The sequence below is a fragment of the Sinocyclocheilus grahami genome, unplaced genomic scaffold, assembly GCF_001515645.1.
Source record: "Sinocyclocheilus grahami isolate Dianchi unplaced genomic scaffold, SAMN03320097.WGS_v1.1 scaffold1066.1, whole genome shotgun sequence".
Taxonomy (NCBI): domain Eukaryota; kingdom Metazoa; phylum Chordata; class Actinopteri; order Cypriniformes; family Cyprinidae; genus Sinocyclocheilus; species Sinocyclocheilus grahami.
In genome coordinates, this window is record NW_015506245.1 from 498,640 (window position 1) to 515,834 (window position 17,195).

At 35.3% G+C, this 17,195-nt stretch overlaps 1 protein-coding gene across 2 annotated transcripts in view; it reads left to right on the forward strand.

Moving 5' to 3' along the window:
• taf2 (TAF2 RNA polymerase II, TATA box binding protein (TBP)-associated factor) overlaps nucleotides 1-17,195 on the forward strand; it is a 93,221-nt gene that overhangs the window by 54,305 nt on the left and 21,721 nt on the right. For both annotated transcript variants that reach the window (XM_016251673.1, XM_016251674.1), the window contains exon 20: nucleotides 9,256-9,395. In XM_016251673.1, coding sequence (XP_016107159.1) covers nucleotides 9,256-9,395 — 140 coding nt within the window. The remainder of the gene's footprint in view (nucleotides 1-9,255; nucleotides 9,396-17,195) is intronic.

Here is a 17,195-nt window from a genome sequence, read left to right on the forward strand (position 1 = left end):
AATGAATGTTTGTGGCTTACCCTCCTTGTGAAGGGTGTCAATGATTGTCTTCTGGACAACTGTCAGATCAGCAATTTTCCCCATGATTGTGTAGCCTAGTGAACCAAACTGAGAGACCATTTTGAAGGCTCAGGAAGCCTTTGCAGTTGTTTTGAGTTGATTAGCTGATTGGCATGTCACCATATTCTAATTTGAGATAGTGAATTGGTGGGTTTTTGTTAAATGTGAGCCAAAATCATCACAATTAAAAGAACCAAAGACTTAAACTACTTCATTCTGTGTGCATTGAATTTATTTAAAACATGAGTTTCACAATTTGAGTTGAATTACTGAAATAAATGAACTTTTCCACGACATTCTAATTTATTGAGATGCACCTGTATGTAAAATGATTTATTTGAAAACAACGGAAATTTTCTGTAAATCTATGTCAGTGACGGAAGCTTCCGGGTAAGCGGATTCTCCGCAGCTTTGGCACCTCCGCTCTGTTGCTGTGATTCGTCAGGATTGTAGCACGTTCTCTGTGTTTTGCTGGTATGTGCGTGATTTCATGCACGAGGTAAGCTGTCCGCGAAGCACTCGCCCAAGCGGAAAAATTCGCTAGCTGTTGCTGCCAGATCTTGATTGCCAAAAATTACATTGTGTTTGATGCAAAACTAACTCAACTAAATCATATGAAGAAAAAAAACATAACTGAATGTTTTCATGCTTGCTCAAGCAAAGCAAATTTTAAAAGTCTACTAAAAACATACCTGGTCATAGACAATGTTGAAGATGTTATTGTCAACGTGCCTAAGTGGTAAATAAAATTTTAAAAAGTTTATAAAAAATTTACATAAAATTGTAAATAATAACAAACATCAGGGAAAAAAATAGGAAACAATACCTTTGTTTTCCGTATACTTGTCGCTAACCGTTAAAGTCCTTCTCTGATTTTATTGTTGTTTGCAACGTTACTTGCCAATATTTTAAAGATAAAATTTTTGTATTATTATTATTGGATCATTGGAGTAGTGTCACCCGGGTGAGAGTTTTAACTCCTATTCACTGGGAATAAAAATAAAAGAATAAATAAATAAAATGTAAAAGAAATTCAGTCGATGCAGAGACATATAGAGCGGGGGAATCCCCCATCTCCCTGAATATTACGTATCATAACGTAACTTACGCAGTTAACCAACGCAGTTACGTTTGGGATCATTTTATTTTAAATGTCAATAATGTTAATTGCAAACATTGTGATTGTTTTAAAAAAACAACAATGAGCACCATGAAACCATTTAAAGAGGCGCGTTCAGCGGTCTCTGTGACGGGATATGAAAATATATATGTGTACCTATATATATATATATGTATGTATATATATGTATATATGTGTGTGTATATATGTATATATACAGATGTATATATATGTGTGTGTATATATGTATATATACAGATGTATATATATGTGTATATATACAGATGTATATCTACATATGTATACGTATACAGTGTATATATATATATATATTATTTTATTTTATTTTTTTCAGTGTTTCCCACAGACTTGCACTCTATTTGTTGCGGCATATACAGTATATGCAAATTCATCCGCTCACAAACGCTGCTTTATCAGGCATTACATTCAAGATGAAATGAAAATGTCATCCAAAATTTTTCCTTCAGAAATACAGTGATATAAGTGACAGTCAATTTTGAAATGTGTGCATGCTCATGTTTATTCAACGAAGTCTAAGCCTTTTAGAAAATCTATTTGTGGCGGTCAGTTTTGATATTGTGACGGCCCGCCACAAATAAATCAATGTATGGGAAACACTGTATATTTATATATTTTAGGGGTGTAACGATACACGTATTTGTATTGAACTGTTCGGTACGAGGCTTTCGGTTTGGTACGCATTACAAGCCGAATGATTCGTTGGAGTAATCCTATTACATCTGGAAAATAAAAGAGCTTAAAGTGTGTGAAATATTATGTTCTCAGTCCCAATGTGCTCAACAAGGCAGCCCAAACGACATAACAGGCAACGTGATGTCTGCCCTCTGGGGCTGCACGATAAATCAAAATGAAATCGAAATCACGATTAGACAGAAGCTGCAATTGTCATGCGTATCTTTCAGTGAAGCACGGTTCTGTGATCAGTAGTAAATCTCCATCCGAATGCCAGAGGGCGCGCTCATGCAGAAACTCCAAATATGCCCCGCAGAAGAAACCAAGGAAATCTCTATAGCGGTTCCTGAATAAACAGAAAATGTAAATGCTTTCATTGATTCAACGTGACTAATAAACACACGACTATGACAATATATGGTTTATCTGAGGAGTTATTATAATTTTCATTATAATGAAGTATATCTATAATGCAGTGCTAATCCACATGGACTTTATCACTGCTTAGAATATATTAAATATGTCGCATGCCTTATTCCGTGTAAGAAGCCACATCATCTCACTGAAGGATTTATTTCAAACACTCGACTGACATTATGAAGTGAGTTTGGAGTAAAACCATGTTATTAAATGTGGTATTTTCACATGCTTTCAGATGGAGCAGCATTTACAGCCGTAGTTCAAAGAGAAGCTACACAAACAGCTGTCATTATTCCGAACAATTTTTTAGATTTCATAATGGTATGGTTATATCGTCTGCGAATATATATATATATATATTTTTTTTTTTTTTTTTGCATAGCTTGTCAGAGAATTACGGCTCTGTGTAATAAATGCTGCTTTAATATGTTCCTGTGGCTCAGTGGTAGAGCATTGCGTTAACAGCACAAAAGGTTGTGGGTTCAATTCCCAGGGATCTCACATACTGGTAAAAAAAATTATAACCTGAATGCACTAAGTCGCTTTGGATAAAAGCGTCTGCTAAATGCATAAATTATAATTAAATTATAAAGCAGGTGATGGAGATTTACTACTAATCACAGAACTGACTTTACTGACGAGATGTTCATGACAATCGCATTCGATTAATCGTGCAGCCCTACATGCCCATTTCTTGGTAAAAAAAAAAAATCCATTCTTTGCTACTCTGGCTTTAGAAAAAAAAAAACAATACATAGTGGGCACATGCATTTAATATAAGAGGACTATTGCAAGGACTATTGTTTGTGTCACACTTCCTGCTGCCAGCTGGTGGTGCTATGACCATGATCCACATAACCACGTTCATGTGATCAGCCCCACTGACCAAACATACATCTCCAATTTTATCTAAATAATACAATGTACTTTATAGATATTAGATATTGCAGTGTTTCTATTTCACTTTTTTGTCCTCAACTTAAACTTTCACCATGGCAACACCGTTTGAGGTATCCAAAATCCGTTCACAATTTTATCATCATCAGGTCTCGGTAATCATGTTGATAAAATTTGGCAAGAATTGTATGAATTCCCAATAAGGGGTTTAAAAATTTCAAATAGCAATATTGGACATCCAAAATTATCTCCATGCTTTGGCCTTAATAGGGCCCTGAGAAATCGGTTTTATTCCCAAATTCTGTCATTTTTTTACAAATTCATTTTTTTCCATTTTAATTTTTCTGGACTCCTTTTTAATGGGTAAATTTAATTTTATTAATCAAAAAGCATGTCTAATTAAAATCATGAAAATTATACAATTGAACATCAATTTATTAAAAGTTTAACAAAAATTACATATTTAGAGCCATATGAAATGTTTTATTGTTCTCACTTTGTTTTATTGTTACCAAATTCTGTGTTTTAGAGTGTCTAATTATTTGAATGCATAAAAACAAAAGCCTTATGAATCCCCCCCCCTCAGAAATTCTGTTATCAAATGAAGGCACAAAACATTAGTTTAATACATTTTTTTAATTAGTGAAAATGTAAAAAAAAATTGGCAAATAAAGGAGATTTACTATTAAAATTAAAACATGGAAGAAATATTATGTGATTATTCCTTTAAAAAAAGTTGTATTAACTTTTTAACCGTAGTAGTAGTAATAGTTGTACATTAATTTAAATAAAAGTAATATATTTCTTGCACAATGTCTTGAAGTTAAACCAAACTTTTATTTTGACCGGTTGCCGTGAATGCCTTTAAATTTCTGTGCGTGTATGATATGATGCTATTTTTACTCAAATTAAATGGTAAAATTGGAATTGACTCTTAGAGCAGATTCGGAGATGTTGTTCGTGTGTTTCTGTCCTCATTTAGTGAGACTGCAGACGCTGAAATCACCGTGAGCGTCATGCGCGCCTTAGTACGAGTAGTAGGGCTGTCACTAATGATTATTTTGGGAATTGAGTAATCTGTCGATTGTTCTGACGATTAATCAAGTAATCGGATAATTATTGGGCCCTATGATTTCCGCGATGCGGAAATACGCACACACGGAATCCAATTATAAAAATGGATTTTACTGTGTTTGTGGATGGATAAATCAAAAGTAGGTAAGTACACTTAAATCAAAATGTGAAATGGACTAGTGCCTGTGAATATTAAGCCGCAAAAATACTATTTAAATATGAATCCTGCATGTTCTGCACGTCTCTGTATGAATTAATTGCACAGGCGCGCGGTTTCGTTTACTACACACATACTGAAGTGCGCGTGACACTCGCGGTGTTTTCAGCCTGTGCTGCTTCAATATACGCGTATGAACATGATCTCTAGAACTGCTCTGAGACACTTCATGAGCATTTTACCATTTCTTTTGAGAAAAACTACTGTCATATTAAAGGCTACAAAGGTCTTCACAGCAACCCATTAAAATAAAAGTTCGGGTTAAAGGGTTATTTCACCCAAAAATGAAAATTAGCCCATGAATTACTCACCCTCAAGGCATCCTAGATGTATACGACTTTCTTCTTTCAGACGAATCCAGTCGGAGTTATATTATAAATTGTCATTGATCTTCCAAGCTGTTTAATAGCTGTTTTACGTTTTGAATATGGATATTTTTTGTACAAAAACACATCGATTTGCTACAGGAGGCCTTTGTTCCGCCCCCGGGAATCGTGTGAGGCACTTTTTATTATGGATGGATGTGCTTTAGTACTTCTTTTGGACTGATGAACTGCAACACCCGCTGACTGCCATTAAACAGCTTGGAAGTCCATTTTTAATATAACTCCGATTTAGGGTTGGGTATCGTTTGAATTTTATCGATTCCTAGTTTTGATTCCAATAAGATAAAAAATCCAATATAAAAAATATTAAGTCAAACATTTAGATGTCAAACATTCATTGCCTTTTTATAAAGCATTCTGTTGCAGCTGAATAACACAAGCAAAAATCAGCAGCCTACAGAACACTGAAAAAAAAATACCACAGCAAAAACAACTAGATTAATATAAATTTCAAATATTAAAGTGTTAAAGACAAGTAAACAGTCAGTAATAAGATAGGAACAAACAAATCAATTAGCAATATCATAAATAAATACAACTGAACAAAATGTCAGGTACAAAAACTGTACTTAAGTTTAAAAACACTGCATAGTTTTCTTTTCATAAATAAAATATAGATTAATCAATTAAAGTTATTAAATGTATTCAGTCAAGATCAGTGAATGATTTTCTTTTGTTCTTTGAACATTAATGACAGGCAGCATGTTTATTAGGCTGCTGTCTCTTTAACACCGAACGCATGCAGATCTAAAAATACTGTACATGTGTGTTTTCTTTCTCATCTGTTTACTTTCACGTAAGACAAAAACGATTGTGTTTATGATGATATACTGACGTAGTTTTCTGCATATTGGTCGACAAATATGAAAAGTCAGTTTCTGCCCGGAACAACATTTTCTACAGTGGAAATACACGGAATGGTTCGAGAACGGACACAAACCGGGAACTCGTTCCCGCGACCTCTGTTCTCTGTGCTCGCGCTTGCGCTTCGTGTGCACTGCACGCAAACAGGGCACAAGTTCTTTCCGTTTCTGCACTTAAATAGTTTTTAATCACATTAAAATGCGAACACAGGAATCGTTAAGCAGAATCGAAATGCATGCGTCTTATTGAATACCCGGTTCTTGGAAATTTGGAACCGGTTCTAAAATGGAACCGGTTTTCGATACCCAACCCTACTCCGATTGGATTCATCTGAAAGAAGGAAGTCATATACACCTAGGATGGCTTGAGGGTGAGTAAATAATGGGCTAATTTTCATTTTTGGGTGAACTATCCCTTTAACAGAAACTCAGAAATATATTACGTCATGTAATCATAGTATTACTACTACTAATAAAATTATAATCAAAACATTATTTTTAAGGAGTATTTACCAGAAATATTATTTACAAGAACTTCATCAAAACGTGTAAACTAAGACTAAAACTATTGGTCAAAAAAACATTTTCGTAAACTGAAATAAAAATAAAATTTCTAAATAAATGAAACCCTAAAACTAAACACAACTAACAACTGTAATTGAAAAACGAACTAAAATAAAATAATTGGCAAAAATAAATAATCGTGTTCGTGATTTAATAAGCTCTCATTCTGTGCCAGAAAATCTGACCTGTGGTTGTTTAGGGAAGTACCTGTAGATGGCGCTTCATGCATGTGAGCTGAATCCTAAGCGGCCGTTCACAGAGAATGTGTTTTTTTGCATTTAAAAGACACGGGAAATTTAAATGGGAAATAACTATAAAATATGAAATGATAAATAATAATAATGCACACCTTACAGCGCACGGAAGTTTAAAATCGTGTTTGACGTGCGAGAACAACATGAGAAGCAGTGGCGGCTCTTGGGTTTTAAAATAGAGGAGGCACACTAATTGTATTGGTCTGGGATCCCTGCCGATTATTATTATTTGCTTAACTACTTTAAAATGGCTTTTTGGTTGCTTTTAGTCAGAAAACGTAAAGAAACCTACATACAGCAAAATAATATAATTTCACTTACCTGGCCTATCACTTGAAGCAAACATCCATCCCTTCTTAAAAGTCTGTGTTAAAAGAGAGCTGCTTGTTGCGCCATTTAATTAAGCCGACTGCTGTAGCCTATATCCAGCTTAGGCTGTTTTCTCTAAATTTGTATATGAACTGTTTGAATGACAGCTTAGTAAATCTGTTGGCGATCAAATATTCAATGCGGTTGCAATTACATCAGCAGATTCGGCACATTCGCGATAGAAAAGCGGCACTTTCACATTATGGTATTACAACTGTGAAATTACAAACAAAAAATACACATTCTGAGACATGAACTGAAATGAATTGTGAATTTTATTAACATTAAATCGTCGTTCTCCCATTTTCACCTCATAATTATGGGGAGGCTGTGCCTCCCCCGACGAGCCGCCACTGATGAGAAGTTAACACACACATAATTAAAATTTTTGGATGAGCTGACTTCAGTGAATAGTCATTTTGTCACGCTTTGATTACTATGGCAACGTCCGCCTCGAGTCCATGACACGAGCACCGCTTTGTACAAAACGCATCCAAAATGAGAGAAAGTAAATGATTTCACCGCTTGCCGTGTCCTGTGTAGCTTTAGAATTGGGATTGATTGCATTGCTCATCTGAAGTGCGTGCGCGCTGGAGCGGCTCGTCAAAGTAAAGTGCAAACATAATTTAAATCACCATATCGCATGTAGTATGAGGTTTCAAAGCATTTTAGATTGTTTCTTTTTATTGTGTATGTTCATAGAGGGAGAGGCGGGACATACAAAAGATCCAACAAATTTGTTTACAGAGTTTCAATGACTATTACAAAGAACAGGTTTCCTCAAGTCATTGTTTCCAAGGGGTCATTGTCCTGCAGAATTTAGCTCAAACCTTGATAAAAACTCAGCTGCCTGTAGCTTTCTTGTACCTCTGAAAACCTTTACATATAAGTTGCATATTTTTGGTTTTTGTTCAATTGTAAAGAATTAATTTATTTTCATTATTAAGAGGTTTGCACAAGAGTGAACTAAACTGTGCAAACATTCAACTTTGCTAAAATTAAATGTCTTGCTTTGGTCTACACTGGAAGTGTTCCATTAACTCTGCTAAACTATAATTACTAAAACTAAAACTGAAACTAAAATATGTCAAACTAAATAAAAATGGGTTCACAAAATAAAAACGAAACTAAAACTAACAAAACCATTAATGAATCTAACTAAATGAAATTATAGGAAATTTGAAAACGATATTAAAATAAAAACTAATTTAAAAATTCAAAACTATAATATCCTTGGTTTAATATATCATGCTGCCTTGGAAAACAGTCTAATAATGTGTTTCATGGATTCTCGTCCGTGAAATGCGCCACTTCCGGTATTTTGCCGGTTAGTCGACGAGGGCAAAATGAAATTGATTTTTTAAATCGCATACTCTAATAGAATTGACAAAACGTGTCAGCCCTAATGAGTAGTAATCAAAAATGAGTCTCTGTGCCATACATTCATACAGAACATGCAGAACATGTAGAATTTATATTTAAATGATCTTTTTGTGACTTAATATTTACAGATACTTATCCATATTGGTGGCTGACTAAATACTTTTTTTCCCCACTGTACTTTTGATTAATTCATCCAAACTTTGACAAATTCTGTGACATTCCACGTTAAACTGTAAATTCCATTTTTATAACTGGATTTCGTGATTCAGTACGCATTTTTTGCATCGTGGAAATAAAAGGGCCCTACCCTAATAATCCGTAGGAAAATAATACTTGTGATTTATTTTTATAATGTTTTATTTTATGTTTTATCAGACCTTATATTTCAAGGTACACTGTATATACCTTGGCACTCTAGAGGTTAATAAACAAAACTGCATGTGTCTTGTGGAAGAACAATGTAGCCTGAGCTGCTTCATTGTGTTTCCTGTATGTATATGACGAGTGACAAAGGAACTGGACTACTCTGCTGTGGTTGGTCTGAATAATAAACACTTATAGGCATGCCTAAGTGATTTAAGATGAGACAAAATAAATTTTGGAAGATGGATATAATATAACAAAAATGTTGTATAGTGTAACTTTCAGCTTTTTCAAAAAAGCCACCCTTTGCCTGGATTTAATATCTGCTTTGTCTTGGTATTCTTTTGAACCAAAATCTTGATGCATTCATTATCTCAATAACTGGCCAATTGTCCATTAAATGAACCAGTAAAATGATCATTTTAGTTTTGGGAAAGAAAAGAATGTAAGCATAATTATATAATATATTATATTATAAGTATTTTTTTTTTAATTGTCAATTGTGTGCTGTAGTTATATAATATATTATATTCTAAGTTTTTTTTTTTTAATTGTCAATTCTGTGCTGTAGTTGCTTACGGGCCATCCGCATGCTACAGAAGAACGGCCACATCCCCAGTGACCCCAGCCTGTTCAAGTCCTACGCTCAGTATGGTCACTTTGTGGATGTGAGGATTGCTGCACTGGAGGCTGTAATAGACTATACCAGAGGTACACACTTTATCTTTTAACCACTAATTTTCTCTGTCTTTCTTTTTCCATGTTAGGAAAACTTGGTCCATTTAGTTGGTCTGGTATTTTTTTTAATCTTTTAACTAGTGTGCCTTTTACAAAGGCTGTATGGCAACTGTTCTTCCCACACAAAAGGTCTCATTGTCAGTAAGGGAACCCCACCTTCATGTTCATCAATACAGCGGTAAATATCCTAGACAGGGCATTAGCTCAGACCTTAAATCCGGATATGAGGAGCTGATATAGGGTATTCATGAAAGTTTATACATGGAAAATATTGTTAAAAAGCCAACTTGATCATTGTTTAACCCTCAAGCATCCTTCAGGACAAATTTGGGTAAAATCTTTTTTATTTTATTTTAATTTTTTATAGTTTCCTTAGGGTGGTACAAGACTTGGCTACTTTTCCTGTTTGCCACCTGAACACACACAAAAAAAATTTACTCTATTCAACAAAGTTACGTGGTTGAAAAACAAACTCCTTAACCCATTTAATCCCAAAATTTTTCTCAGACATGAAACTATCAAAATGTGTCATTTAGTAACACTTTGAAATAATCAATTTTATTTATTTTATTTTTTTATGGAAAAGCGTGCAACAGTGAGCTTGCTCTGCGTGGTATTTTTTCTGCTGGCGCCTCGGTGCACACTTCCGGAAAAATCGGACGAAAAAAATATAAAAAACCGGCCGGTTGCCGATCGCGCATTATAAGCAAAAACCGAGAACATCGATACCAATTATGCCGTTGCCAAATTTCCTGTCCCCCGTTTTGATTTGTTGAAAACTTACTTTTTCAAACTCCTCCTAGACCGTTAGTCCAATTTTCACCAAATTTGACTCTGATCATATTCAGACCATCCTGGCAAAAAGTTTTGGATTTCGTGTCAATATACAAAACTGTTTTCGTTTAAGGCATCATCGAATTAGCTGGAAAGATGACAAACTGCATCTGAGGCTGTGTCTCTGCAAAGCTTTGACATATTGACACCAGATTTTGTATGTGCCATTGTCACCTCACCACATCAATTTGGTAACAGCGCCACCTATTGGTCGAGAGTGATAAACCATTCATTAAGCATCATTAATTAAATTCCAAAACTGCTAATAACTTTTGATTGCATTAGCCTATTGTAATGAAACTAATCTCATAATATTCCTTGGGTCATATCAACAACATGTATACCAATTATACTATAGTCAGCCGAACTTCCTGCCTGCCATTTTGATTTGTTGAAAACCTACTTTTTCTAACTCCTTGACCGCTGGTCCGATTTTCACCAAAATCGAATCAGATCATCTTCACCCACTCAACTTCTACTTTTGCCCTTTTTTTCTTGACGAGAAATGCATTTATTCAGTCGCAGAACGTCTTTACGACCGCATCAAACCGGAGACGTTTCAGATGCGCGCTCCAACTTCCTTTTAGTGCCAGGCGCGAGTCAAACAAGCGCGGAAATGGTACTGTGCTCGCAGCGCGTGCTCTTCAATTGCATACACAAAGGTGCCGGCGCGCTTTACTTTGTATCAACGAAGATAAAAAAAAAAAAAACACAGTTGGGGGTTTGGTGCCTTGCTCAAGGGTCTCACCTCAGTTGTGGTATTGAGGGAGGGGGGAGGGGAGAGGGCTGGATATTCACTCCCCCTACCTACAATCCCTACCGGACCTGAGACTTGAACCCGCGACCTTCGGGTTACAAGTCCAACTCTCTATCCATTAGGCCACGACTGCAAGATCAAAGACAAATACAAGATGACAACATGACTGAATGACTTTTGTAACTTCATCAAGAAACAAAGAAAGTTTAATTATTACAGTGAAGACTATGCTGTTTTATTTTACATTTGATTATTCATTTCTGTAGTAGGCTGTTAACTGAATACTTTAGACTTGCATTACCCTTAAAAAAAACTTTAAGCACAGTTTGTTTCATTTATCTTTTTATTCTATTGTATTTGTCCTTTTTTTTATTACTGACAGTTTAATTATTTTCAATAATTGAGGTATTCTTTTTTGTTTGTTTTTTTACAAATATTATACCCTAGTATTCTGCTGTGGTATTGAGAATTGTGAAGTTTCGCTGTTCTCTAAAATGTAGATGTAATAGCAACCTTATTTACAGAAAATATGTATTTGATATCACTATCTTTAAGTAAATCACTCAAAGTTTTGGTCATGTGGCCCACTCATAATTGTGTTAAATAATCGTGATTACAATATTGAGAAAAATAATCGTGATTATGATTTTTGCCATAATTGAGCAGCCCTACAGTCTATACACACAAAGTGTATAATTGGAGCACAGTTCGTTGATGGACCTGACGAGCTGATGATCTGAATCAGGTAAGAGAGAGATGCAGAGCATGTGCAGAGCAGGGGGGGCGCAAGGAACAGGATTAAGAACCGATGCTTTAAGAAATTTATTTTGAAACTTGTTAGAATCGTTAGAAGACATTCATATTCATATATAAATTCATATATAAATAGATGTTTTCATGCACCCTAGTTTTGACGGCATGGCAACAACTTCCTCTTCTCTAAAGCAGCGCAACATGACCTCGCCCCCTTTGTTGCGTGTTCCCGGGGCCGGGGTTTATATAAATTTCAGGCTTTGTGATGTCACCAACCTGGGAAAAAGCTTGTTGTAGTCCCTACGAGCCATATTTGTAGGCATGAAACTGCCATCATTTTGAAAGACTCCGTTTGCATTGAACTTTCAGTTTCGTAACTTTGCAGATATTGTTTATGCTCAAACAGCAACATTACACACTAACTAAAGTTAAAAATGTGAAATCACAATCAACCACTCCTTTAAAACAATTGTACAATTTTAACTTGGGATAAAATCTAAAACTTAAAAGTTTAAGTTCGTTACAACAATGGTTTATAGGTTTCAGCCTATATGCAGCCATTGAGTACTATAGCCATATAGTGGCTATTGATGTTTTTGAAATTGTTATGCTATCAAATGTCACAAGATATCACCAGAATCACCAAATTCGTAGGTTTTGGCTGTCTGAACTTACTGGAATTATTAGGGGCCAAGCACCGAAGGTGCATAAGCACCTCTTGTATCCGTTAGATTTCTTCTTATTATTATTATTATTAGGGGCCAAGCACCGAATGTTGCCAACGGATTTCTTTTTCTTCTTCCTCCTCTTGAGTCTATGGCAGCCCATAGAACCGCTTGCAGGAAAGTTATGAAATTTCCCACACAGATAGAGGAGAGTCTGACCTGTCACCATAGCAAATTTGAAGTCACTGACTCAAACTCTCTAGCACTACCACTTCTCCAAAGTTTCACTCATGTTTATGCTAATAATTTTTTAACTGAAAGGTCTAGAAGCAAAATTATTTTTTCCTCTTTTTAAGTTGATTAGTGAAACCGTTATTGAATAACGTGTGAACAAATTCTACGAAGAACACGCAAAAATGGATGTGAGGCTATATTTCCCCAATGGTTTGGCATATTAAGACCAAACTTGGTGTGTGTTATAACAAGCATGACCTGAGGCTACCTGTAGTGTTTCGGCAAAGTGCGAAATAAACTACGTGCATGCAATGTCGTGGTCAGTTAAGGCATAACATTACCAAAAAGGCGTTCAGCAGTGACAGCTCTTAAAGAAATAGCAGTTAAAACAACCTAATAATCAGCTGCTGTGATGTCTGTTAATCAAAGAAAAAGAAAAAAGTAGAGGAAATCAATAACTTTTATAGCTTTAAGTATTCATCTTTATTTAGTTTATAACTTTATTCAATTTCTGTATATTGCTGCTGAGGGGCACTGGTATAGCTAAATATTACATTTATTATAATGGGTTTATGTGAAGATTGTTTAAAGTTCACTTAAATTAGAAGTTATTTTTAAAGTCTAATAAATGTTAAAATTGATAGCTCTTAATTATAATGTAATGTTGAATGGCTATAGTCAATAGTTAAATATTGGGGGGGGGGGATTTTTATAGGGAAATCAGTAGTATTGGTATCAGTGATACTGGCCTTCAGTCATAAAAAGGATGACATTAAACAAATATTAAAAATATACTGTCTGTTGTTTGTTCATTAATTTGAAGATTGAATGTGAAATTATTGCCATACAAAAGTATATTTAAAAATGTTAATGTTAGGTGGGATTAATCGAAATTCATTTCAGGAAAAATTTGCAATTAATTAGTTAATTTTTTTTTTAATCGATTGACAGCACTAATAGTAACGCAACAAATTTGAGGCATGATACCAGACTACGTCTGAGGCCATATCTCTGCAAAGCTTTGACATATTGACACCAAACTTTGTGTGTGCCATTGTCACCTCACACAGAACACACCACATCAAATTGATAACAGCGCCATCTGTTGGTCAAACGTTAAATCATATTAGCAGTAGTTGCACATGATTTTTCTTCCATTTTGACTAAAATCATCTTAAAATAACTTCAATTACTCATTGCTGCAGGTGGTCTGTTGCTTGCTTCTATGGTGCTTGGCCCCTTAATTGCTGCTTACAGCTATATTTATTATTAAGGGTTCAAGCACATTGCCTATTGTAATTTTTAGGGGTTCAAGCACGTAGTGCTGAAACCCTATTGTAATTGTAAGGATTTTTAGGGGTTCAAGCACGTCGTGCTGAAACCCTATTGTAATTATTAGGATTTTTATTATTAGGGGTTCAAGCACGTAGTGCTCTGAAACCCTATTGTAATTGTAGGTATTTTTTTAATTATTATTTTTCTCCGGTAAAACTGATCGTGCAGACCAAACCATAAGGCCTAGAGAGCTGAAACTTGGTCAGATAGTAGTAGAATTGCTCGCTATTCAGATCCAAAGACTCGCTCCAATCGACCTATCGAGGGCGCTACAGCGATCAAAAACGCGAAACAGGTCATAACATACGTGTCGTATATCCTTGTAATCCTTGGCTCAAACCAAACAAAATGGCTATCTCCGATTTCATTTCCGGTATGCAAATTTTTCTGCCATTTACAATTTTGTCCAAAACCTACTTTTGCGAACTAGTCCTAGGGTTTTCGCCCGATCTGAACCAAACTACTGCAGAAATATTCTCTGGACAGTGAATATCAATAATTATCAAAAAAAAAAATTAGAAATTTCGACTCAAAACGTTCATAAGGGGAGGGGCCATTTTTACTAAAATGGCTATAACTCATGAACGGAATGAGATATCCTCACCAAACTTGATACGTCAGGTACACGTGTCAGCGCAGATGGCCTTGTGGGCAGCGCGCCGACATGTAGTGCCATTGCGTTTTGCGCCAAATATACCCAAAAGCCTATAAAACCTAAATGAAAACTCAAAACTTTATGAAACTTGGTGAAAACATGTTACAGATTACTCATAAGCATGCAAAATTTCATGGAGATCGGATCATAGGTGGTGCTATAACAGTTAAAAAGACCTCAAAAACACAGTATTTCTACAGTAAATTATCTCAAATTGCAAAAAAAAGTCATTCACACAAACACTAGCTATTCATATCATATATGATAGACCTCCTCATTCTGAACAACTTTGCCTCTGGGACCAATGCTCTCAATCAAACTGTTCATTAAATATTTGAGATTATTAAAAAAAAAACTTTTTTTCTGAACTAATAGTAGGTTTTTAACTCTAAATCAATCAAATCAGTGCAGTACTCTGGGCTCTCTAGGTCAATAATTATCAAAAAACTTTAAACATTTGCATTTGGACAGTTATAACGGGGTCATTTCTTAATGCGGTCTTGATCTAGTGTACGCAAAAGTCTATTACACTTAAAAGAAAACACAAAACATCACAAAACTATGTAAACTCATGCATTATATGATTCTAAACAATCATGCAAAATTTTATGGAGACTGGACCAAAACTGACACTGTAATAGTTAGGGGTGGGGGAAAAAATTGATACAGCATAGTATCGTGATATTTTCCACGGCAATACTGTATCGATACACGGACACCAAGTATCAATCTTTTATTATACTATTTGGTAGAATAACAAAATCAATTTCTTTGCAGTCCACTAGATGGTGGTGTTGAGTTTTTTTCTAAAATCCTTTAATGCACGGCAAGCCGTTGATTATCCCGCTTATTCCATGGTCATTTGCCAGTATTGACAACTTAAAGCTGTAAAAAGACCTCAAAAACACAGTATTTCTACAGTAAATTATCTCAAATTGCAAAAAAAAGTCATTCACACAAACACTAGCTATTCATATCATATATGATAGACCTCCTCATTCTGAACAACTTTGCCTCTGGGACCAATGCTCTCAATCAAACTGTTCATTAAATATTTGAGATTATTAAAAAAAAACACTTTTTTTCTGAACTAATAGTAGGTTTTTAACTCTAAATCAATCAAATCAGTGCAGTACTCTGGGCTCTCTAGGTCAATAATTATCAAAAAACTTTAAACATTTGCATTTGGACAGTTATAACGGGGTCATTTCTTAATGCGGTCTTGATCTAGTGTACGCAAAAGTCTATTACACTTAAAAGAAAACACAAAACATCACAAAACTATGTAAACTCATGCATTATATGATTCTAAACAATCATGCAAAATTTTATGGAGACTGGACCAAAACTGACACTGTAATAGTTAGGGGTGGGGGAAAAAATTGATACAGCATAGTATCGTGATATTTTCCACGGCAATACTGTATCGATACACGGACACCAAGTATCAATCTTTTATTATACTATTTGGTAGAATAACAAAATCAATTTCTTTGCAGTCCACTAGATGGTGGTGTTGAGTTTTTTTCTAAAATCCTTTAATGCACGGCAAGCCGTTGATTATCCCGCTTATTCCATGGTCATTTGCCAGTATTGACAACTTAAAGCTGTTTATGATGTTAGCAGCGCAATATTTAACCGGAAGGGTAAAAATGATGGCTATTTTCGTCAGTTACGGCTTGTTAGCTCTAGTTTTCAGCCAGCTTCAAATCAGATACAGAGATGAAATTGCGGTAAGACCACATTTATTTAATGAATTATCGATTGAGAGAGAGATGACAGTTGTGTGTGTGAATTACCTGCGTCTGTGTGTCTCTCTCTACAAACTATGAAGCTGTTTAGTTACTTAAATTTTACCTCGTTGCTGAGGAAGATAATGAAGTGATCTAGTATCTATGTTATTTTATTAATAAAAGTCGCGGGGCAGCACTGACTAAGTTTCTGTTTGTGCGCTGTGTGATCTGCAATCTCCGACCTCTCCCTCTCACTGTGTGTGTGTGCATCAATTAAAGCAGCGCATTAATATAGAATGGTGATTTAAACTGGCTTGGAACTACATGGAATGAATGAAAGTAAAATACTAAGAGCACAGCAGTTATAGTATACCTGTTGTAGCACATTGTTTACTTTAAGAGTACATGTTATGTTTAATGGGGTCATATGATGCTATTTCAAGTTTTCCTTTCTCTTTGGAGTGTTACAAGCTGATTGTGCATAGATAAGATCCCTGAAGTTGCAAAGACTAAAGTCACAAACCCAAAGAGATATTCTTTATCAAAGTTAAGACTCTGCCACGCCCCCCTAAAACGGCTCGTTCTAGCACGCCCCCACATATCTAGGTCACTATGTGGGAATATTTGCATAATGCGCCCAAATATGCACGCAAAGAAAGAAGGCGTGGTTTCAGTAACCGCAGTTAGTGTTGAAGCAGCATGTCAGAGAGACGCTGTGTGTTTCTAGGCGAAAGCAAAAGCACTTTATTTGGCCTTCCGAAAGTAGATGCATTTAGGAATCTTTAAGATTACTTACAACAGAACAGC